At 44.7% G+C, this 25,370-nt stretch overlaps 1 protein-coding gene across 2 annotated transcripts in view; it reads left to right on the forward strand.

Moving 5' to 3' along the window:
* Nucleotides 1-25,370, forward strand: part of SEMA7A (semaphorin 7A (JohnMiltonHagen blood group)) — a 53,732-nt gene that overhangs the window by 23,847 nt on the left and 4,515 nt on the right. The window contains exons 2-13 of one of the 2 annotated variants that reach the window (XM_072982285.2): nt 9,629-9,762; nt 11,345-11,386; nt 13,062-13,157; nt 14,385-14,469; nt 16,256-16,366; nt 18,654-18,799; nt 19,142-19,314; nt 19,818-19,926; nt 20,705-20,888; nt 21,996-22,111; nt 22,733-22,899; nt 24,264-24,334. In XM_072982285.2, the coding sequence (XP_072838386.2) occupies nt 9,629-9,762; nt 11,345-11,386; nt 13,062-13,157; nt 14,385-14,469; nt 16,256-16,366; nt 18,654-18,799; nt 19,142-19,314; nt 19,818-19,926; nt 20,705-20,888; nt 21,996-22,111; nt 22,733-22,899; nt 24,264-24,334 (1,434 nt within the window). The remainder of the gene's footprint in view (nt 1-9,628; nt 9,763-11,344; nt 11,387-13,061; nt 13,158-14,384; nt 14,470-16,255; nt 16,367-18,653; nt 18,800-19,141; nt 19,315-19,817; nt 19,927-20,704; nt 20,889-21,995; nt 22,112-22,732; nt 22,900-24,263; nt 24,335-25,370) is intronic. The other variant, XM_072982286.2, reaches the window with a different exon arrangement.

Genomic DNA, 25,370 nt, shown 5'->3' on the forward strand with positions numbered 1-25,370 from the left:
ACTCCTTTCTCCAAAAATGCTTGCTGGAAGAACAACATGGCTGCCAGATGGAATGGTTGCCAAAATGAATTCTGGTCCTGACAAGAGGGAAGTGGGGAAAATAAAATGTAGCCAGTAGCCTGTTTTAAATGTGTGCTCCATCCGTGGAAAGTGTTGAGGCATTCTGGTGTGGTGCCATTGGCCTGTGACTAGGCATGCAGCCAACACCTTGCCTGATTGTCCCACCAGCTCCTGCAGCTAGCATTCTCTGACAATAAATATAGCACAGGATATTGACCACCAAACCTGGAGCAGAGGATGAGATCCAGAGGTAGCCCAATATATTTTTAGTGACTAGGGCGCAGAAAAAGATGGGACGATTCCCATTCTGGTTGTTGTGGGTTTTTCGGGCTTCTTGGCCATGTTCTGAAAGTGGTTCTTCCTAACGTTTCGCCAGTCTCTGTGGCCGGCATCTTCAGAGGACAGCAAACTGTGCTCTGGGTAGGCTTGAGAGTGGGTGGAGTATTTGTGGCTGTGAGAAGGCTAGTTTGTGAGGTAGGCTATTGTCCTAATCAGGAGATGGTTGATTAATGTGTTTTGTTGTGGATGTATTGTTTTGATAAGGAGGGGAGATTATCTGTCCCTGTGGTTGATGGGTGTCATTAGCTGGTCTTTTGTGTGCAGTAATCCCCTGACCTTGTGGCTGGGTAGGGTTCGTTGGCCTTTTGCACTCTATGTTTTTGAGAGCTGGGAGCCAGGTTTTGTTGAGTTTCAGACATTCAGATTCCCATTCTGTGACCCAAAGGCAACTGAAGAACTACTGGTGATGACAGAGGTAGCCGGGGGGTGGTGTCGAATAGATGCCCACGTTTCTGCCACCGCTTAGCGTACAGCGCCAGAGGCAACTGCCTCGCTCTGCTTCATGATAGAGCCGCTCCCACGAAAACCCCAACTGAAGGAAAACAAATGTTAAGTGACCAAAGGAAAAATAGCAAAGGAGCATCAGCCCCAATGTGACTATGAACAAACAAGTAAGGAGAGTGTGTAAAGTAACTAAATGAAGCATAATCCCTTCCACGCTCTGTCTCTGCTCACGACCTGCACATCACCACCTCTGCCGATGCCAGGAGACCTAAGTGAGCTCAGGCCAGCTGTCAGGCACATCTGCTTTTGCCAGAGAAGCTGATAAACTGCCTTCCCATTGAGATTAAAAATTGCAAATGGAGCAGAAAGATTTTGCCTCCCTTTCCCGGCCGAGGAACTCTTTTGCTTTTAGGAATGTGGTTTTGGAGGAATGCATGCCTTTAAAATGCCATGGCGTTACACAATTAGCACAGGTCATAAGTCAGAGTGTTGATGCAGGGCTCTGAGATCAGCGTTGGCAGACAAGTGATCAGAGCACTATCAGTGACATTTATGAGGTAGGGTAAGGGATACAAGGCAGCAAACATGCAATGAATGGATATGATAGCAATGAATGGATATGATAGAACGTGAGACCAGCCAGCTGTGCTTGGTGGCCGGGAGGGGAGGAAAAAAAAAATAAGGGTGTCTCTAAGGTCATTGAAGGAATAGATGTGTAAGCCTTCTGTGTAACATAAGCTGTAATTCTCTTCCCTGCTGAATATGGATTTTTTCCCCATAGAGTAGTGGTTTCATGTGTATTTTGATTTTTAACCTCTAGAACAGCAAGGAAATAAATTGCTGGCACAGGACAGATGTTCTGTATGGGTGGCTGATCTCATTTTGCCCCTTGCCCCCTTTAGTAATGCTAATTAGCTGTACTCCTACTTGATTGTTGGAGCGCTAATGCTGCAGAACTGAAGCCACTGATTTTTGATGGATGTGAGCCGGGGAGGGGAAGCTTGAGGGTATGTTGTTGGAGGGAGACGGAGGAATATGCTGTAGGAGAGCTTTGTGGATACTCTCGACTGCAAGAAAGATGAACAAGTGGGTCCTCCTCTGGAGGAAAAAAAATGTTGAATCTGAGGCTGTTCTACTTTGGGCACATCATGAGAAGGCAAGATTCTTGAGAAAAGACAATAATGCTGGGAAAGGTTAAACTAGGCTAGCAGGAAGAGAGGAAGACCGAGTATGAGATGGACCGACTCCCTAAAAGAAGCCACAGCCTTCTGTTTACAAGGACAGGACATTTTTGGAGATTGATCATTCATAGTGTTGTCATGAGTCAGAGGCGACTTGGTGGCACATAACCAGAGAACCACATTTAGTATTGATCCATTGTGAGGTTTCGACTTTTGGCTCCACGTTCGGTTCAAAGAAATCAGTAGATTTTTTTTGTTGCTTCAAAACTAGTGAAGGATTTATTGGTGCATTTAGCAATAAAAAAGTGTCTGGAACATGATTGTGAGTCTTTTCTCCTTCTGCCAACGGGTCCGGAAGGGGTTTCCGATCTTCAAACAGGAACGGGCTTCCATAACGATGGTTCCATGATCCCGGTAGATCCGTGGGGACCCAGTCTCTCACGGTCTGCCCCGTCGGGCCTTCCAACAAGGGCACAGGCTCGTCACTCAGGTCATCATCCCACAGAATCCGTCTCTCTGTGTCTTGGCTCTCCCGGGATCCTCCCTGTAACTCCTTCTCTTCATACTCTGCCCTTACTCTCCATTCCAATCTTTCTCTCCTTTCTCTCTCAACTCTTTCTTTCTCCTCTCTCAATCTCCTTCTCCACTCTCTCTCCTCGGCTTCTCCCCAATTAGAGGGTCTGGGTGGAATCTCCGCTCTCCTTCTATATTCTGTCTCCTCCTTGGGCACTCTTAATCTTTCCCATAATCCCGTCCAGGGATCCTTCATCCACACCCATTCCCAACCGAATGGTAGCTGCTCTTCTTTCCTCTCTACCTCCCCCATTCCTGCTTCAAACTCCACCCTCTTTTTCCCCTCTTTTCTCGCCTTTTCTCCCTAAACCTCCCCCATCATCAACTTTCTGCATGTCTTCCGTCATCTCCTCTATCTCTGTCCCTTGCTGAGGTCTCGCTGTAGGCTCTGGTGCTGGTTTGGGCTCCACTTCCTTAGCTTTGCTGTTGAGGAGGGACGGCTCTCCGGCGAGTGGAGTACCCCTCTCGCCCTCTGTCTCACATCCATTGACTGAATTGTGTCCCAGTTTGTTCTGAACTGGGACCTAAAACAGCCTACATGGTAATCAAAAACACGATATCTATTAAAACATAATTCATTCGTGTACAATATTAGTACACTTACTATTTTTAAATATATTTTTTAGAATCTCTCCATTAAAAATAGTAATTACATTTTTAAAAAAAGTTAGAAAAGTAAAGCACGTATTTTATAATCCCTGTCCTTAGCACTCCGTCAGCCGCTGAAGGCCTACCTGAATAGCTGGGCCTTGTCTAATGAAATTGGGCAACTTGATTACTCTAATTTAGGGGCTTTGAGTCAACATTCCTCTTGTGATAAGTTAGCCAGATGTGGGAGAGCACAGGGAAGAAAGCTGTTACTACGTGACAGGATCATCAAAGAAGTTCATAATAAAACCTCTGTTTTCTCCTCTAACTCCAAAATCTGCATTGCCTAACCCGATGATGAGTATTAAGCTAAAGAAAGGGTAAGGAGAAGGAACAGCCGCCTGTGAACACAATTTTCAACTAGAGAGACACAGCTTGTCACATGATATTCTTATAGGCATATCAAGGTCCTTTACTCCCTTCATTGTTTCCTCTGGCCTTTGTATGGTTTGCTTCCCGACACGAGTTTCCTGGGATCATTGATGTGCTAGGTCCAGGGAAAGGGGACAGGATTTTGTCATTTATTTATAATAATACTTGTACATACATTCCTTACTATCTGTATACAGTGGTGCCTCGCTTAACGATAATCCGTTCCAGGAAAATTGCCGTTAAGTGAAAACATCGTAAAGCGAAATAAAAAAACCCTTTGAAACGATTGAAACTCATTCAGTGCATTCCAATGGGGTAAAAACTCACCATCCAGCGAAGATCCTCCATACGGCTGCCTGTATAGTGAGGAATCTGTCCCTAAACACAGCGGGGAGCCGTTTTAAGCACCCGGTGGCCATTTTGAAAACCCGACGATCAGCTGTTTTTGATTGTCGTAAAGCAAAAATCGGTTCTTGAAGCAGGGAACCGATCATCGCAAAGCGAAATTGCCCCATTTAGACCATCATTTTGCAATCACAAAAAGATCGTCGTAAAGCAGATTCGTCATAATGCGGGGCAATCATAAAGTGAGGCACCATTGTAAAGGTTTTCTTAAAAAGATGAGAAACAAATTGGGGGTCGGGACATCCGACAAGTTTAATAAAATGGTGTTTAAGCACTGCTCTGGGTTCCTATGGTTGGGGTGAAGCTAGTTTCAACAAACAACAAAACATTCTTGATTAGTGTGTTGATGCGAGGGAAACAGCGGCTGACCCACATGACTTGACTACCAGAATTAAGTGTGCTTTTTGATGCTACCAGCTGAAGATTCGCTTTGGAGGCCATGCTCTGTTACTAGATCATCCGTCTATCTTGGGACTTTAAATTTGTTTGTCTGTGAATGGATCTGAGCCAAGGATTGCCTTTGGACTTTCAGTAGATTAGATCCAGATCTTGAAAACATGATATTTTGTGGACTTCCTAGAGGAGTAGCTGCAGCGCGCTGTAGCAAAAATAACAAAGATCTTGTGGGCAAGACTTCATGCAACCTAAGAAGTTAAGTGAATTGCCAGGAGCACTTACCCAAAATAAAGTCCTCTAAGACTAAAACATCCTGATCTTTAGGATAACCAAGGGGCTCTGTTCAGACTGCAGCTCTCAGGATTTCTGAATTAGCATGGACTGTGACTGGCTCTGGCTAGATGGGCCAATGCTGTCTGGCTTGGTTGGAGGCTGCTTTCTATCGTCACAATACAAAGGCATGGGGACCACTAACACATTTTTTGGCAGTTTCATTAATTCTCTGCAGGTAACTGGGGCTTGTTTTCTTTTCTTTTGCCTTGGTTTCCTCCCCTCCCAGCACAAATGACCTGGCTCTGAGCCCACCTTTGTTGGCCATGCAGCTCTCCTTCCTGACTAGGGTTCTGTTATCACAGTTGACTCGAGTTAGACCCGTCTGAAGGGCTGACCTCTACACCGGGTTGCAAAGCACTGTGTTACACCCCCTTTGAAGTCTTCTTCAGACTGGTCTAACTCGAGTCAACTGTGATAAGAGAACCCTAGTCAGGAAGGAGACTAGGGTTCTGATATCACACTTGGCACACTAGAGTAGCAGACTCGAAGTGGGGGAAGCTCCTGCGCGGACATGCCTGAAAGAGCGAGAGAGACAGAAGGATCACCTGTCAAAACATGAGCAAAGCATTTGTCTATCTTCTCACTGACCTCCAACCATTTCTTCTCCCTTCATTCTCCTGCATCAAGTTCTTGTCTCTATGTGTTCAAGAGAAAAACTGGGGCTAGACAAGTAAAGAGATGCAGATTTTTGTGATTTGGTCCAAAGGATGTAAGGATCAGCTGGTCTTGTTCTTGCCTGAATGTACACAAAATGGCGAAATTAGGAGAAGAACGTCATTGGTGAGGAGGTTTTCTTCTTTCACCTAAATTGCCAGGTAACCTTCCTTTGTGGACTTGAAAAAAGTGGAAGCAATGACTGGGTTGTTTGCATGTTTTTGAACAATCAGCCAGTCAATGTATTCTCGAAGGCTTTCATGGCCGGGATCTGATGGTTGTTGTGGGTTTTTCGGGCTCTTTGGCCGTATTCTGGTTGTTCTTCCTGACGTTTCGACAGTCTCTGTGGCCGGCATCTTCAGAGGACTGGAGTCGGAATTCTGTCTGTGTCTATCGATCTTGTCCCAATCAGCAACAGAGCATGGACAGAGTTCCTACTCCTGTTCCTCGGAAGATGCCGGCCACAGAGACTGGTGAAACGTCAGGAAGAACAAGCTTCAGAACACGGCCAAAGAGCCCGAAAAACCCACAACAATCAGCCAGTCCTTCTGTGTTTGCTCTCTTTTGTGTGCATATATACTTTGCCTCTCCAAAATACACACATTTTGTGAAAACTGTAGAAACCTCAACCAACCTCTCTCTCACACACCCCATGGATTTCTTTTCAAACTGAAGGCAAGAAATATCATGGGGATTAACCAGCCCTCCTCAGGCTATCTCAGTGTGTCAAGAGACAATCTGTGTTGTCAATAATGAGTGATTTATCAAGACCTTCATATACCCATTTCATCAGTTAAAGCATGAAACGTGTCTACAGTAGAAATGCAGGAGTGATAAGATTTGCCCTATGTCCCATGAACATAATCTGTGGTGTGTAAGAAAAGGACATATTTTATTTGGGGGGACAAATTTCCACATGGTTCATCTTTCAGGACCTGTTTTGCTAGAGGGAGCAGCAGTTTTCCCCATCTTCATGCTCATTCATTTTAGAAATGAGCCAGTCTGCCAGTCTCACCTTCTTCTCCTCTTCTATTTAAATGTTGCGCATTTTGGCAAGTTCTGATTAAAAGTAAGAATGGAAATGAAATTTCCACCCATCCATTTATGCCCGTCTGTTTAACATTCAGACAGAAGGATGCTCCTTGTGGTGTAGCTGGTCTTGGAGAATCAAGAAAATCCATTCCATTGGCTGCAGAGCAGGGGAGATCTGGTGACACCAATGCCATGAGGTTGATGATAAACTTGTGCTGGGTTTTAATACTATAGCAATCCAAAACACACTCTGTTTTGGGAAATAGAGATCAGCATCTTGGATATATCCCTGGCAGCAAGGGAAGCCTCTTCAAAACCCTGAGGTCCCCGGATGGGAGACAAGTTGTCTTGGTCTGCATTCCACTTGAGGTCACCTGTCTTCTTCACTCCTACCTTAAAGATTCATTATTCTTCCTAGGAGGTGGCAGTGTTACTCTGGCACAGCAAAAACCAACACAGAGCCTTGTTGTACCTTTAGGATGAGCAGATTGCACGTGGCATGACCTTCAGGGGACATACCCCACTTCTCTGGATATATTAGCCTATATATACTTCTTCCAGCAAAACGTGTGTTGGTCAAGGTGGTGCAAATCTGGCCTGAAATTCGTTGGCTTTGTGTTGATAGAGATGCTTGGAGGCCTGTGGAGTCTCAGATGGAGTGATCAAGAGTGAGGATTTCCCTTCAGATAATTAGAGGGTGACTCATGCAACTCTAGAGAGTTAGGCGCAGTTACCTCTTTCCATGATGACATCATATTCTCCAGAGAACAATGACTCCAAGGTAGCCTGGTATCAAAAGGTGGAATATGCCATTGCGTTGGAGGTGTCAGTTTCCACGGAGCGAGATTTTTTTTTCTTTTGGGGCCCATGCTGTTCTCTAGGGGTTGAGCACCCTGAGGTTTGGTTTTGCTTTGGAAGGCAAAGTTTTCTCTGACAAGAGGGCCACAAACAAGCTCTCTGGCTTGCTCATTGCCCAAGTGGTTTCTAGCCATTCTCAATGGGAGCCATATGACCCCCTGGCACATTTGAAAGTGTGGGGGGGGAAACAGACTGGAAACAGTTCTTCGCACACCACCTTGTAGGGTTCATTACACACCCTAAACTATCCTGATTCGGCCTATATTGCTTTCATATTGTGTTTTTATGGCCATATTCCCCTCTGCTACATGGGGTCTGTGGGATTTTAAAGTTTGTAAATTGCCCAAAGTTGTGTGTGCACTAATGGAGCGATATATAAATCAAACAAATCAAACAAACAGATTCCTTTGATCTTAATCATGGTTCCTGTGATCAGTCCTGTGTATTGCATAAGGGCAGAATAAATGTGTTCCAATAGGACAGTGTTTTTTTTTCCTGATTAGCTGGATCAAAGAGAAAGAAACAAGCTTGGCAATGTTCTTTTTCTCTCTTCCGTTGCTTTCCTTTTTGCCCCGGGCAAATTGCAATGCTATGCCTTCACTGATTTGGTGAGGTATCATGGCTGCTTAATAGCCGTGACCTAGTTCCCAGGCTAGGAGGGCAGAGGACAGGGCCCCTGGGAAGACTTCCAGAGGGAACTGGTCCTCTGTTTAAAACCAGGTGAGTGGACCCCTCTCGGCTAACTGCACGGAAGCAGCAGTGGGTCTAGTCTGTCGATTTAGTAGATTCATTTGGAGATTCAAGACAGCCAGATGAGGAGCTGAAGACCCTTCAGGCTCGCAGGCTGTTGCTGCCAAGGAGGATAGTGCCAAATGAATTCATGTTCCGAGGCGAGGGTGTGGAAGGTTGGGATTTGCAGATTCGTTCCAACAAGCTGGAAATTCTACATGGAGTGCCAAAACGGGTACAAACACACAACGCGATGGGGAGAAATAGTCTGCCTGTATTCCTCCAAACTATGAGAAATAATGGCTTGTGGAAGTCAGCGGGTATTCTCTGTGGTTGTTGTTATATGCCATCAAGTCACCCATGACTTAGGGCGACCCCATGAGTGAGCCATCTCCAAAATGTCCGCTCCTGAACAGCCCTGCTCAGCTCTTGGAGACTCAAGCCTGTGGGTTCCATCTCATATTTGGCCTTCCTCTTCTCTTCTTGCCTTCCGCGTTTCCCAACATTATTGCCTTTTCCAAAGAATCCTGTCTTCTCATGATGGGCCCAAAGTAGGGCTGTCTCAGTTTCAGTATTTTTTTTTAAAATTTTTATTTTTTTGCCTCCTGAGATACTTCGGGATTGATTTGATCTGGGACTCACTTGTTCATCTTTCTGGCAATCTCTGCAAAGCTTCCCTCCAGCACCACATTTTAAGCAAATCAGTTTTTTTTTCCTGTCAGCTTTATTATTCCCCCGGGTAAAACAAACTCTCTGTAAATAAAGCTTTCAGATATGATTGTCCTCACTGTTCTTCTTCTGTGTCTTGAGAAATCAATTTTATGTCTTCCTCTCTCTGTAAGAAATGGTATTGCTCAAAGCAACATTCTAAGTTTGAAAGAGAACAGATCATGGAATAAATAGCCAGTGACAAGTAACATAGTTACCTATGACCGGTTACTTGTTGGGAACAAGTAATGTAACTAGTAGTTACAAAATAACTTTAGGTAATTAGTTCTGTTCTGAAGTTTGGCTACTGTGGCTATAAACTATCTCATTGATCCAATGTTGGTTTTCTAGCTAAAGTTCATGCAGGAAACTTTTAGGAGTCAAAAATACAGCTCAGTGGCTTCCAGCCTTGAGTAACCCAGTTGTTCTTAGACTACAACTCCCAGAAGCTTTCAACACAAGATGTGCTGGCTGGGGTTCCTGAGAGTTGCAGTCCAAGAACCCATGGATATTCCTCAAGGTTGAGAACCACTGCTTTAGCTTGTTTTCTATATATGATTAGGTAGGGGTTGTGGAAGTTATTTCAGTCTGAAAGCGTAATTCAGTTGCGTTCTAATGATGGCTATGAATAAAAACAGAGAGTTCCAATCAGATGTATAGCACATTTTAGCTTTAAAAAATTCTCATCCATTATTAAGCTATAATTTCAGTCCTTCACGGTGGAAAAAGTCAGGGAAAACACTAAAAGAAGCTATTAAGGTATTGTGAAGTGTAAGGTGTGGCCCTCATGGGAGACTTAGGTGTGATCACATTAGGCATTTTGGACCTTTCAGAAACATTTTGAACAATCCCCTTTAAAAAAAAATCTCACATTCACCTTTTTTTGCTTTTTATAGGAGAGAAAAGATTCCATTTTGGCACCCCTGAGAGCCACATAGTTCTCTACCATGAACAGGGGACGCCTTCTGTGTTCGTGGGAGCAGAAAGCAAGCTTTACTATCACAACTTCGACAACTCCACAGACTATGAAGTAAGGAGATTTAAGGCACAATTGACCAAGTTGAACGCACACACTTAGACTGTATGCTTTAAAAGTTACATTTTGAACTTTAAATCCATCCATTGGAAAATTTACCAAACTCTGGAGAAGCACCGAATCTCATATCAACAAATGTTTTCCTTTCCTGGCTGCAACTTCAGAACGATCAGTTCCCTTTTGGGTTGGTCTGGAAAAATGGCAAAGTTTTTTTTCCCCCTTGGCACAGCCCGATGGGGTGGGAAGACACTCTGTTTGTCATGAAATGTTAAGTCCAGCTGGTGAGGCTTGCGGTAAGCTGTGACATTAGGAAATGCTCCTGTTCAAGGTGCCCAACCAGTAAGAAGCATTATTCTTTTCTAGTGTGTTCCTTTCAACAGTTTGAAAAAGCTACAACTCTTGCATTTCACCAGTTACCTGGAAGATGTAGGCAAAAATCTAACTTGGCCAAGATCTGCTTCATTCTATTTCCCTCCCATTGCCCATTGCCTCTTCCTAATCCCTTCCATGGACCATTGATCCGTCGTCAACAAGAACAGTTAGTCCCTATCCCCCCACCCCCATTCTCCCCCCCCCCAAGTTCTCCACCAAGGGTTTTGAGACAAGAACATTTTGAATTGCTACTTTTCTCTATGTATTCAGCAAGAGAGATTTCAGAAAGCTTGGGTGTGGGAGAAATGGAAAGTGACCGATTCATTCAGCCAAGCCCACCAGGGTTTTCAGAACAGAGGTGTTAAAAAATCTGGCTTCACAGCCCCGGAGAGGTGGCTTATGTTAGTGACTAGTTTAGATCAAAGTTATGTGAAACTTTTACATTTCAGTTTTGAATAAGCACTTATCAAAATGTGCACATTTCTCTATATGTTGCATAAATATTCCCCACTTTAAAAAAACTTTGTTTTGTAAAAAAAATATAGGAGAAAAGGAAACCAATAGATTCCTCCTTTAAGCCACAGTTATTCAGACTTAAAAGTCTGGGTTTTGCAAACCATATTTTAAGTGGCTGTTTGTACTACCTCCTCTTCCCATGCGCTCCTCACCTGTAACAGCCAGGTATAACCTGTCCCTCTGGGCTAAGTCCTATAAAATTCGGGCAGTGTCAATGTGGAGAATTTGGTCTAGTTTTTTTTTAAATCAAGCTCTCCAAATTTGCAAGGAGTAAAATTTGCAAATTATTGGATTTCTTCCTAAACTCAGTGGAAAGAATTTTAGAGACTGAATGTGTAGGCAAGTGAAGCTGCAAGATCTATGCTAGATGAAACATAGAAGGCACAAAGAAGATGTACATTTATGGTTCAGCGAGCCATCCCATCTTCACAGATGGGAAGATGTACAAGAAAGGCAGCTCTACGGTTGGTTCTCCAACCCTGGGAAGAGTCGTTCCCAGTCGTTTTAATTGGTAAAGCTTTTCTTTGCAAGATGAACCTCTCTCCAGGCTGTATTTAGTTTTCCCTTCGTCCATTACTTTTGCAACTTCTTCGTGGTGGGTGTTCATGAACCGTTCTGCCCATGGATAGCTGGATGGAGGCTGCCTTTTTAAAGGAGTACACCTTTTTCTCTCTTTCCTTTCATTCAGGTACCCTTTAAAACAACTAGAAAACCCAGTAACTGCAAAAATGTAAGTTGGGAAGAAAAGCTGTTGTTGCCGTTTTGCGTTATTTCTTTCGCTTTGTCTCATTAACTACTGTTTATTATTAGTTATGCAATTTATCAGTTAATTCACATCCCACCCTTCATCCAGTGAAATCAAAAGTGTCACATAGGGCTTTCCTGTTCCACACTTTATCCTCACAAGCCAGTCCTGCGATGTGGGTCAGACGGAGAGGGACAGACTGGGACAGGGTCCGCCAGGGAGTTTCACAGCTCAGTGGAGACTTGAATCTGGATCTTCTAAACCTCAGTTCAGGACTGTGCCAGTGAAGCCATACTGACCAAGTAACTACAGTGTTGCCTCGCTTTACGATTGCCCCACATTACGATGAAACTGCTTAACAACGATCTTTTTGTGATCGCAATTGCTATTGCAAAATGATGGTCTGAATGGGGGAATTTCGCTTTGCGATGATCAGTTCCCTGATTTGGGAACTGATTCTTCGCAAAATGACATTTTTAACAGCTGATCGGCGGTTTCAAAATGGCCACCAGCTGATTAAAATGGCTCCCCGTTGTGTTTAGGGACGGATTCCTTACTATATAGGCAGCAAAAATGGCCTGGAAGATGTAGGCAAAAATGTAACTTGGCGCTGGACAGTGAGTTTTTACCCCATTGGAACGCATTGAAAGGGTTTCAATGTGTTTCCGTGGGGTTTTTATTTTCGCTTTACGATGTTTTCGCTTAACAATGATTTTCTGGGAACGGATTATCGTCATTAAGTGAGGCACCACTTGTACTGAGAAGGTCAAGTGACTAGTGAATGAGTGGGGAAGGCCCAGACTTGGTTTTCTAAATTGGGGTTCAACCAAATTCAAGTAAAGGGTTGAGTACTGATCTGGGGACAATACTCAACCCTTTATCTGAATTTGGTTGAACCCCAATTGCAAACCATATTCTGCTTTGCAAACCATAGCTGAGTTCACTGTTTAAAAAACAGCTGGGCAGCTTTGACAAGTGTAGGGACAAATGTGCGTGTCCCACCCACAGCATGTCCTGGGGTGTTTCTCTCCCCCAGTGCCAAAAAGCATCTCAGATCAAAACCAGAAATGATCAGGGGTTGCTTCCATTTCCTCTTTGCCCCCAAAGGCGTGAGGGTGGGAGCTGTCTCAGTTCATAAGAGACGTGGCTTGTCAGAACGTTGTTTTCCTTGTTTAATCTCCCGAGTTCTTAAAAACCTTTGGGGTGGTGGTGGAGTGGGACCTTCTGGGCTGGGGAAGATAGATCAAGAAGTGTGTGTTCTCACAAAAACAGTGTGGGAGGCTGTATTCCCTATGACATCTACCCCCTCCAGAGTCCAACTCTCTCTTGTACCCTGTGATGTTCTTCATTCCTGTGCTGCAGGAGGTTATCTCACGCTTTTCCTTTTTATTTCTTCCCGCGGCCAAATACTGTGCGCTTCTTGTCTCCAGCTGAGCCTTGAGCTGTATCCTGGTGGGTCTGCTGGATCCATAAATCATTTCCCAAGCCAGATTTGGATACTGACTGTCTTAAGATCGGAGGCTCCAGCAGTGCAGCTTTACCGAAGACACCACTTCGCTTCTTCTTGCTCTCTCCCCCTATGTAGGAACCAGAGTGATGTTTAGTGTCATCTTGTCTCTTTATCTTCTTCTCAGCCGTTCCACTCCCCTCTTTCTTTCAGGAGGATGACAAGAATTATCTTACGCTCCTCGAAAAATATCAGGACAAGTTGTTGATCTGTGGCACCAATGCTTGCAACCCTACCTGCTGGAATTGGGTATGGAATGCCATGTGGCACTCATGGTGTCTTCTCTTTCTGCTGTGATATCTGATGCATTAGTGCCTGCAGGGCTGGCAGAGGGAGGTAATCACTTTAGATAGCAATGCAGGGCGACAACAGTAGAAGTTTTTTTCTGAGTACTCTCTGTTCCTCTTTCATGTGAGACAGAGCCGTTGTCACGCTTGGCCTTTTCCATGCTCCTAAACTGTCCTGCTGCCTTTAACTACATTTGTCCCATCTTGATAACAGAGCATGAAGGTTTTGCTTCTTAGAGGACAAAAACCGCATAGGCAACATGTCCTAAAACAGTGGAGGCAAACCTTTTTCAGCTTGAGTGCCCAAAATGAGGGGGTGGAGAAGAAACCAGTGGTTGCCTGGAAGACCAGAACTGGAACAGGAAGTGGCATTTTCAGGGGGAATCATGGGGACGAACAGGAAGTTAAAGGGGGAATCATGGGGACGGACAAGAAGTTAAAGGGGGAATCATGGGGATAGACAGGAAGTTAAAGGACCCAGAACAGGAAGAGAAAGGGGGAATCCCAGCTGCAGCCACTTCAAAAGGTTTGTCGCATGCCAGAAAAAAGGGCTTCGCATGTCAGCTGTGGCACACGTACCATACGTTCGCCATCACTGTCCTAGAGATTCTGGAAGCAGTACTTTTAAAAATGTTTCCATGGTCTGGTTGATATATATTTCAAATTTCAGTCTAGGTGAGTGGTACAATCCTCACATGTTTTGTGGCCACATGAGTATGAGAAATTGATTCCATCTGGTCACAGAGGGTGAGATGCTTTCTGACTGAGCCAACTGGAGTTTTCATATTTGTGAGGAAAAGCACTGGATGAGTTGCTCACGTCTTTTTCCTCCATCCGCTGACCTTTCTATTCTTGCTCTGTGTGCACATGCACTTTGCTTCACAGAGGGATAAAATGCTAGTTTTGCGCTGAGGCATTTTGAACAAATTGTAGAAATCTAAAGGGGGGAAAAAAGGAACTTTGTCTCATTTTTGTGCTGGAGACCTGAGGAATCTCCTAAGGCTTGACAATCCCTCGTTGTGATTCAGCATGTTGAGACAGCCGAAATCAAAGGAAATCAGGAATTTAACAAGTGTTCTTCACATGCATGCTTTAAAAGTAACTTTCCAAATTCTGGTGGATGCTGGAGTTTTGGAAGAACCTGTTTTGGAGACATCAACCTTGTGTTATATGTTCTATCCTTCTGCAGGTACATGGGAAGAAAGAGATATTTATGCATGCCCAGGGCTTGGCCCCTTTTGGCCTTGATCCCAATGCTCTTGTTCTTGTTGATGGTAAGTCTCATATTTCTGGTCCACATGTGATTCGTTACTTGAAAAGTGATTTCCACGATGAGCACCTTTCGTCACAACTAGAAGGAAAGGATGCGAGTTTTAAAAACCTGCGCTGTGGGAGCCAGTGAAACTGGTAAACAGGTTCCTCCACACAAAGAATTCCAAATGTTTAGTTCTTAAAAGTTCAGCACTGAATCTCTGTGTATTTCAACCATGGTTGTTGTGGGTTTTTCGGGCTCTTTGACCGTGTTCTGAAGGTTGTTCTTCCTAACGTTTCGCCAGTCTCTGGGGCCGGCATTTTCAGAGGACAGCACTCTGTGCTCTGGTGCAGTTTGTTTGGGAGTTGAGTATTGATGGCTGTGAGATCAGCTTTTGTCCTTTTCAGGAGATGAGTGATTATGGTGATCAGTGTGTTTTTGTTGTGGGTGTATTGTTGTGATAAGGAGGAGAGATGATCTGTCACTGTGATTGATTGGTGTTGTTAGCTGGTCTTTTGTGTGTAGTGATCACCGGTCCTCGTGGCTGGGTAGAGGAGAGTTCGTTGACTTTTAACATGCTGTATTTTTCAACCATGCTTGTAATGCTGAATTAGGGTTGCCACTTCTTTTGTTTCATGATGGACTTCTCATCCTTAATGGCTACTCAAGTACAAGATGGCTCTCTTCTTACTGAAGGTAGCTATACGTATTAACTTTGGCCATTGCAAATGAAGCCTGTGTTTACCTTCTGATGACCAATTACAAAGCAAAAGCAGGCTAATGGACTACATGCCAAAATGCCAAGCTCATGCTAGGATAAGATGCCATCTGCTTTTTAAGAGAGCTCACCTGTTGATGAAGCATTCGCTTTACCAGATGGTCGTACTGTTACCACGCAGATACTGGCTTTCTGAGCACTTGAGCTGATGCCCGGAAAATGTGTCTAATGAGCAGCATCTGAATGGGATGGGTATGTTTCCAGGCAACAATTTAAATGTTGATAATGTAGAAGGAAGCCCTGCACCACTTTGGACTGGGAAATTGAAAGCCTGCATTTTCTCCTGTGAGCTTTAAGATTCTGGGCAGAGGGGCCCTTCTCTCTGTCCTCCTGCCATCAAAGGTACATTAGCCGGGAAGTAAGGAGAGGAATTTATTAAGGATGCTTTGTGGCACAGGAAGTCCCTGCCAAGGGATGCCAGGCTAGCCCCATCTTTGTTATTCTTCCACCAAATGCATAAATAAGACATATATGATCTCCCTTGCCTTATGTCCCATTAAGAATCTCCTATTGCAACTATGGCAGCCCCTTTGCTAGAAAATAAGAAAAATGATAAGGAACGTAAAAAACCCTGCTTTTGATTTTATATGATATTGCAGCAGGAGAAAAAAAGGATATATTTCAAAGTTACTCTAAGCACTCTGTAAAATCCTCATTATGGATTGGCCACAATGTACCATGTTTGTTTAGAGTCATCATCATTTTGGAAGGGATGGTCCCTCTCGAATTGGCCTTCTCAGCCACACTAGACACTGTTCCAAGTCCTCTATTCAGAGCATGTTCCCATAGTCTATCAAGATTGAAGGAGGCCGAATCTAAAATCTAATCCTCTTGGAACAGTCAGAGACGACTAGGGAATGGTTGTGATTTGCGGCAAGAATGTGGAAGAGTTATTCTTGTGGACGACAGTGCCCAGAATTCCCCCGCCAGCATGATCACCGGACGTTGTGGTCCCTAAACGTAGCGTTTCCATGCTCTCCTTCTGGCTGTGTTTCTTTCTCACCTCTAGTGCTTCTTTCCTGTATTCCAGGCGACGACATCTATTCTACAATCAAGAAGCATCAGTACAATGGAAAGAACCCTCGATTCCGCCGGATCCTTGGCTCTACGGAGCTCTACACCACAGACATGATGATGAAGAGTGAGTGCTGTGGGAATCCCTTTTGTGGAAGGAACATGATTAAATGTGGGGGCTTTCCGCAGGATCACTCTTTTAGCCGTTACTTCTCCCTGCGTTCCCAGTAGAGAACAAGCCTCACTGTCTGAGGAAGTCCTCTGGTGTGGAAGAAGCCCAGCCTTTGCCCTTGTGAGAGTAGCTCGGGGGACGCAATAACAAGGCAGGGTACTTTCTGTACAATGAATGCCACAGAGGCCAACTTCCCCCTCATGTGCGGGAAACCCACAGTAATGAGCCTCAGGTGATACAACTTTCCACTGGGCATATCCTTCCTTAAGGCCTTCTCTTTCCAAGCTCTTTTAGAAAAGGAGGGACTCCCAGCAGCCTCGGATTAACCATTAAGCAAAATAAGGAGGCAGCACAGATATTTTTTTTTCAGTGCTGGAGTTACCCTGGGCAAATGGTGCGCTGTCCTTAACAAGCCACATCCCTCACCCTCGGCTCCCTCCTTCAACAGCCCAAAGAAAACCATCTCCCTCCCAAAAGAGGTTGAGTATAAACAAGTCAAAACTAAAAGACTCAAGAAAACTCATGTTTTGATTAAAATGATCAATCATCATCATTGCTTGTTGTTGTTGTTATTTACTTCTGTATTTTGGGAGGTTGGGTGGAAATAAGGATAAAAAGACCTGCTGGTCTTTCAGACACATTGCATTACATGTGGAAGCCAAAGAAATAGCAGCCACTGTTAAAAGCACCCCAAAAGGGGTTTTAAGCTGTTGTCTGAGATTTCCTGACAGAATCTGTTTATATTATTCAAAGCGTGAAAGCACAAGATTTGGCCAGAAGCTGATAATTTGATTATACATATGACTTTGCATACAATATTTCTTTTTTGCCACATGCTATACAATTAGATTGTCATATTTTCTTGCATATGATGTGCAATTTATATGTTTTTTTCAAACTGTGGGACCTGCCATGCATTATGTTCAAGGGGGGGGGCACGGTAATGTTTCCAGTGCTTAGGCCTCTGAAGGTCTTAATCTTAATCCGGCCCTAACTGCCAGGGTCTTTTCCACTTTACATGTGGTTTTGTATGGCTTTCTTTTCTTCTAAGGCATTGCAGTCTGCACCTGTCCTACTTTAAGGAGGCTTATGTAGCTGGAATGGCCTCACCTATTCTCAGGGAGGAGGAAGTGAGAGGGCTGAGGAAATCTTGAGGCATGCAGAAGCCGTTAGAGGATTCCTCCCCCACTTCCTCTGAAAAACTCGGTGGGAACCAAGTGTGCTCGGTGGCTGTGAGACAACAGCCGTCTGGGGCAATTTGTGGGGGATGAGGCAAATTGGGAAATAAAATGGAGTGGAGTTTGGGAGCGTAGCTGGCTCTAAGAGCAAGCAGAAGCTCTCCACACTGCACCATTTTGTTGCAGTTTGCAGTTCTTGACATTTTCTGATTTCTCAGCCTACAAAGACCATACAGTGGTGCTTTCCTATGGCTTTAAAACTCACCGTTAAGTGATGTTCCTCCATAGCGCCGCCATTTTCGCGCCCTCGGTAAGCGAGGGCAGGGCATGAAAATGCGGCGCGGACCTTCCGGCGGCCATTTTGGAACCGCTGATCAGCTGTTCTCCCCCGCTTCGTTCTGCGATATTCGCTAAGCGAATTGCTTAGCGAATATCGCAAAGCGAAAAAACGCCATAGGGGCCATCGCTGAGCGAATGCGCCAGCGATGGCCCAGAGCCCCTCATTAAGCGATTTCATCGCTCAGCGAGGTGCTCGTTAAGCGAGGCACCACTGTAATTCTCCATTCTGGGAGTCCTACCTGACATCTAAATGAGGCTCACCCAGGAGAAAGTCCTCGACTGAAAGGCCGAGCTCCTCGTAAAAGCCTGTCTCTCAGATGAGCCACATTTAGATGCCTGTCAGGTAGAGCTCAGAAAATCCCATGCCCAATATTTATCAAAAGCAGTACATCACTGGGTACCAGTTATTGGGGAAATGATGAAGGCCATGCTATTAATGGCTTCTAGTCCTCGTGTATATGCTCACTCTGAGGTTCCAGAAGGCATACCTCTGAAAGTCGCCTAGAGTGGTCTTAACCGACCAGATAGGCGGGATATAAATAAAATAAATAAAATATAAAATAAAATAAAGTCAGCTGCTTGAGAAATCGGTGAGAGGGCTGTTGTGTGCAGGTCCTGCTTTGGGCTTCCCAGCAGCATCTTGTTGGTCTTTTGGGGAACTCAATGGACCAGAATGGCTTTGGGTCTGATCCAGCACATAACACATGTTCTGTTCTTATTTGCAGATCCACAGTTTGTGAAGGCAGCTATGGTAAAGCAAGACAAGCCTTACAATGCCAAAATCTACCTCTTCTTCCGAGAGGACAATCCAGATTCTTCAAGGAATCCAGTGGCCTCGAAGAGCATCTCCAGAGTGGCTCAGCTGTGCAAGGTAAAGGCCTGGGGACGAGCTGTCTTGTGTGGTGGTGGGGAAGCACGTTTCTTCCAGAGTTTTCAGAAGGAGAAGGCCTCCACAAGTTTGCTTAATCGCTGAACTGATACGTGATGGTTTAGATGGAACAGATGGCTACAAAACATGGTTTGTAGGAAGAAATAGCTTCGGGTGACCCCATAATGTGATAGAGACAAGAAGAAGAGGTTATACAGATACTGAGCTCAGTATTTTTTTCCTTTTGTCCTCTCTTTGCTTTTTTCCTCCTGCTCCTCCTCCTCCTCATAGAACAGGTAGTTGCCAACACGTGGCCTAACCTAAAAGCCTTCCTTTCTCCTGCAGGGAGACAAAGGAGGCAGTGGTTCCCTCTCAGCATCCAAATGGACAACTTTCCTGAAGGCCACTCTGCTCTGTGTTGATGGTGATCGGCATTTTAACCACCTGCAGGACGTCTTCATTGTCGAGTCACCCGTCTGGTCTCAGACAAAGATCTATGGACTGTTCTCCAATGAGTGGTGAGTGTTCCTATGGGCCTTAGCTCTATGCAAATACCTCACTTTATGCCTCACTTGGACTTTCTCAGTGTTTAAGGTGGACTCTGGTGGAGATGCACCTTGGGTTTGAGGGGGTTGCAGGTCAAGAGATCTGGGCAATGACATCAAGACATAGCCAGCCACCTTGATAAAGGTGAGGCTTGGACTGTATCAACACAGTGGTGCACTGGCTTGAGTGTGCTACTTTATCTAACGGAGCATCTCCCCGTGATGTACAGAGTCACACCCACTGGGAGACAAACCCAGAGCCAGGAATTGGGGGGGGGGCATTTCAACTGTGCAAAACTATGCAGTTCTTTCTATCTGTGTGTCATCAGTTTCTCCTTCTGGTGCCCCATCTCTGTGGGTCTCAAGCCAAGGTCTGCATATGGTGCTTAAGTCATAGGTCTTTCTCTCCCCCCACCCACCCAAATGCTTTAATTAATGAGCAGGGTAATAACAGTGTTTTTCATTTTTGTGCACAGGGAATATTCAGCAGTCTGTGTTTATTCTGTCGGTGCCATTAGTGAAGTGTTCAGAACTTCGCCACTGAAAGGCTACACTGGAGAGCCCCCTGCTGTGAGGCCAGGACAGGTAAGCGGCATGTGGAGAAAATCTATAGGCAAAGTTTAGATTTGTATTCATGAAGGCTTTCACGGCCGGGATCTAATGGCTGTTGTGGGTTTTTCTGGCTCTTTGTCCATATTCTGAAGGTTTTTGTTCCTAACGTTTCGTCAGTCTCTGTGGCCGGCGTCTTCAGAGGACAGCACTCTGTGCTCTGATGTAGTTTGCTTGGGAGTGGAGTATTTATGGCTGTGAGATAGGCTTTTGTCCTTTTCAGGAGATGGGTGATTCGTGTGTCTTGTGGGTGTATTGTTGTGATAAGGAGGAGAGATTATCTGTCACTGTGATTGATGGGTGTCCTCTGAAGATGCTGGCCACAGAGACTGGCAAAACGTTAGGAAGAGCAACTTTCAGAACATGGCCAAAGAGCCCGAAAAACTCACAACAACCACAAAGTTTATATTGTCTTCCCATCAGCCAAATTGCTCGGATCCATCCAAATTAAAAGTCATGGAGGATTGAATCATATACTGAAACAGTAGTCACTGGAATGGATTAAAAAAGCAGTAGGATCCTTGGATGTTGGAAGCAAGGTTTCTGATCACTTACAGAACAAGGGTTGGGAACTATAGACCTTCCAGGGTCCTCTCGCCTACAGTTCCCTTTGGCCCAATGCAACAGAAGCCATGGTGAGAGATTGTGCAAACTCTAGTCCAAAACTGTTGGAGGGCCAAAGGTTCCTCTATCCCTGGTATACATCCTTGTCAGTCCAACTTCAATGGACTCAACTGTGTGCCCCTCTTCACAGTGCCTAGAAGGGGACCAACGTACACCCCACGAGACCTTCCAACTGGCCGACAGCTACCCAGAGGTGTTGAACAGAGTCCAAGAAAAAGCCATATTCAGCAACAAGCATCACTACCAGCAAATAGAAATCCACCAAGTTGAGGCAGGAGATGGAGTTACTTACAATGTTCTCTATTTGGCCACAGGTAACGTACAAGGGGCTTCTCCTGCAGATGGGATTGAATATAGCAGTCCTGTGCTGCTGTTGAAACAAATCCACTGAGAGTCCTATCCTGCTTTCAAGGCTAAGAGGGTCATTTTAGCATGAGGGTTTGTGGAAGTGTGTAGCTTTCTGGTCTTGGGCTACAGAAATCTGAGTTTTAGTCTCTACCTTTCCAGGAACTATCCAAGGTGCTAAATGTTAAAGGTTTAGCATGCCAGGTAATAAAAATTATGTGCCATCAAATCAATTTTGAACTTATGGCAACCCCTTTTTCAGGGTTTTCCAGGTAGAGAATGCTCAGAGGTGGTTTACTGTTCCCTTCTTCTGGGGGTGTTCTGGGATTGTGCAGCTTGCCCAAGGCCACCAAGGCTGGCTCTTCTCACAGGAGGCACAGTGGAGAATTGAACTCCCAACCAGATTCACCTCTAAACCACTAAGCTATCCAGGTAGCAGCATCTCAGATAGCTCCTGGAAAATTCAGACTAACATCACCAATCCTGTGAAATTGGAGCCACTGATATGCACTGTAGGTTGGAGAAGGCTGCTTGACAGTCTAGAACATGTGTCCAAAAAGGGTGATGGGTCCAATACTTCTCCAGGCTGATGTCTTAAGGATTGTGGGAGATGCAGTCCCAAAAACCTGAAGGGTGCTAGCTTGAGCAAAGCATCTCTAATCACTGCGTCATTCTAGTTTTCATGTTGGGCGTTGCTTTAGAGCCTTGTCACTAGAATGTATTCTGAGATCTGATAAGCCAGATCTGACCACTTGATGACTTTGCCGCTCCACCTTATTATAGTTAAGCCCAAAGAATAAACATCAATTTAAATTTTAGAAAAAGTTTGAAGGTCCAAGAGAGGAGGAAACGGGAAAAGATCAAAGGATGGGGTGGAGGAGGAGGAAAACTGGAAAGAGGAGGATGGACAAGGCAACATGTTCTAATGGTTTCTCAGTTTCTTAAATGGAATGGGTTATTAAAACCTTCTGCTGGTCTACTTTAAGCCCTCTTCTCCCCAGCCAAGATCACAACCCACCTTTCATTTTTTTCTTATTTCACTTCCTTATTTCTCCTCTCCCTTACCTTTTCTGCAGACAGAGGGACCATCCACAAGGTTGTAGTACTGCCAACAGGTGCCATAAATGTCCTGGAGATCCAGCCATTCCAATCTTCTGCTGTCATCCAATCCATGATTTTGGACACTGCAAGAGTAAGAAAAACCTCCACGTGTTGGTCTTTGATGATCTCCCTATGGTGTCCATGGAAATCTGTCCAACCTACAAGGCCCATGAAAAATATGTGAAAATTGCTGCCTGCTTTTCCGTTGGTGGCTGGGTGGTTGAAACTGGATGGTTGCATGTGTCTGGTGGGCTACATGTTGCCCAGCCTGGTTTAAACCCTGCCTCCATAACCTTTTCACTATGGAGCCATTGCAGAGCAGAACTCCAATCTTGTAATCTTCCTTGGTCCTGAATGTCTCTGAGACCCATAGCCAGGTGAACCTATGATGCCAACTGTGGAAAGGCAAAAAGTGGAGCACTTTCATTGTGACTCATGAGCCTTCTTGTTGTACCAGCCCTGCTGACAGTAGTGGAAAGCCTGAAAAGACTCCCCCTCCCAAATCTTGCCTGCCCATCTCTGTGACATCACTAGGGCTTGCCCCAGGGACATCGCAAGAGTTTGCCCCTGATCCCACATTTTGGCTCTGAAATCTCAGGTGATCTGATACTGCTGACTTGGCCAACCTGGCCCATAATGTCCCAGATGGTCTCTTAGCCCCGTGGCTTGGAAGAACATCTCACAGTGGTTGTTTTCTAAATTTCCTCTGCAGAAAGAGCTGTTTGTGGCCTCTCTGAGCGAAGTCGTCCAGCTCCCTCTGGCCATGTGCGGGGCATATAAGAACACTTGCGGGAGCTGTGTACTGGCACGAGATCCGTACTGTGGATGGACTGGTGGGAAGTGTGATTCTGTTTATGACCACAAGCAAAACGGAAATAGGTATGTCCCTCCAGCACACATCTTCCTGTTGGTTCTCTTCTACATTGCTACCAATGCACTCCTATAAATTCCAACCACACTATCATCTGGCATATATCTCAATATCGTTTCCATCTTTTAGACAGAAATAGCTTTCTAGTTTAGCGTGCAAGTCCCACATGCAGCAGAATAAGAGAATAAAGGTGAAGCAGTTGGGCTTGCCATCAGAAGCAGGAGATAACATTTTCTAAAGGAGCCTAATTTGAAAACTCCCTGCAAGTGCAAACTTGTCATAACAAGGAAGTAGATTCAAGCCCTACCTATTTGCTCCTGTGCTGCTCTTCTACTTGCAGGGAGTTTTTTCACAAAGGGTGGCATTCAAAAATTGTGATTCCTCCCTTGTTCTATAACAGTAGGCTGTTATGCGGCTAGGAATGTGCAGGACCCCCCCCCCCCAAATTAGGTCTCAGATCCAGAGCAATTTGTGGCCGAAACCCATTCAATTTCTGCCTGAGATTTGAGTTGATTTGTAAGCCTCCCACTGACGTGCACTGAAAGACAAAAATGGATATAAGTTTTGTTGTTTCTGCACCTGAAGTTTGACACCTGATAGATCCTAAAAAGAGACAGCTGTTTTCAGGGTTTTGTGTATTGGCCATCTTTACAATTTCATTTTTGAAAGAAAGAAAAGGTTGAATAATTTGTGCCCTATCCAATTTGATTTGTACTCCAAAAACAAATTGATTTGTAAATTTGCCCTGCTATGAAACTGAATCCAGCCTTGCTGCTTTTAACCTGGATTTTGCATAAGTCAGTCCAAATCAGCCTTTAATAATTAAAGAATTGCCCCAATCCAGTGTGTATGACCTCTGTGGGGCAACACACTGTACCACTGTAGAATTGTACGGCTTCACTCCTGCTCTGCTGCATGTGTTGTTTTATCTCTACAGTCCTACCCATGTTGCTTCCTTTCTGCCTGGCTGCCTGCTTTCCTTCAAGCTTGTATCAGCCTGTAAAAAACAGTGCTGTGTCTCTCTCTATCATGCGACTCATGGGGAAGAAATCTTACTTATCACAAAGCATCGTCCGGATGGCCCTTTTAACCCCCTTGGTTCCTTAAGATACAGAGTGCAATTTTTATAGACAAGGCAAGATGCCTAGACCTGTCTTGCCCTTATCCTAACAAGGGATTATGCTCCAGCATAAATTTCACAGACAGATTTATTACTTCTTGAGACAGGCAAAGTCTTTTTGTGTTGGATCTTCAATATCTTTGACATGAATGAGCCCATGTCAAGTGGTTGTGTGCAAAGGCCTTCTATGGACTTTCAAATGTGTATATGTATGATGTGAGGTTTATCTGGGCTTTCAATCTCTCATTTTAGGACGCTATTACAAGCTCTGACCCATGATAACTCTTCCGATATTTGTTCCTCTTCAAGCAACAACACAAAAGGTAGAGTTGGCAATTCTGTTGTCCTTTCTAGACTTGGGGAAGAAACCAGTTGACACGTAGTTCCATCATGGGAGGAACTCAGTTGGCATCTATTCTAAAGGGCCAGTAACACTATTGATCTCACTAACGTATGGCTCACCGGTGTAAGGTTTGTGTAACTTCTTATGATTAATTGCAGCTAATTGATAAGGTAGAGAGTCGGCATGGTGTAGTGGATAGAGTGTTGGAGTGAGTCTCAGAAGATGTGTATTCAAATTCCTACAGAGACATGAAAACTCATGGGCATGGATGACATGGGTAAAACCACCCCTTAAATATCTCACATACAGTGGTGCCTCGCATAGCAATTGCTCCGTTTAGCGATGAAATCGCTTTGTGACACATTTTTTGCGATCACGAAAGTGATCGCTTTGCAATGTTCCCTATGGGGGAATTTTGCTTTGCGATGATCGGTTCCCTGCTTAGGGAACCGATCATCGCAAAGCGCCCATTTTCGCACAGCTAATCGGCAGTTTCAAAATGGCCACCGGGAAAAAAACATGGCCGCCCGCTGTGTTTTCGCACAGATTCCTCGCTTACCAGGCACCAGAAATGGCCACGCTATGGTGGATCTTTGCTGAACGGTGAGTTTTAATCCCACATTAATCAGGTTTTAATGTGTTTCTATGGGCTTTTTTATTTTGCATTGCGACGTCTTCGTTCTGCAGCGATTTTTGCGGAATGAATTAACGTCGCAATGCGAGGCACCACTGTACTTTGAAAACCCTACTAAGGACACTGCGAGTCAGACATGAGCTGACGGCACATTACACACACACTGTTGATAAGATTGCAGGTGTATCTATCTAAGATGCACACCAACACCATGTCCATTAACCATGCAAGTTATGAGAACCTTGCATGAACAACAAGAAGGTTCAAGCCAATATGTGATTATAACTAAATTCCCACTGGGATATCACTACCTAGGCTTGCTGGAAAAGCCATTCAGTTTGAGTCTTTGTGCAATCTCTTAAGAAGCTGATTTTGGAAAACA

Source organism: Pogona vitticeps, chromosome 12, assembly GCF_051106095.1.
Source record: "Pogona vitticeps strain Pit_001003342236 chromosome 12, PviZW2.1, whole genome shotgun sequence".
Classification (NCBI taxonomy): domain Eukaryota; kingdom Metazoa; phylum Chordata; class Lepidosauria; order Squamata; family Agamidae; genus Pogona; species Pogona vitticeps.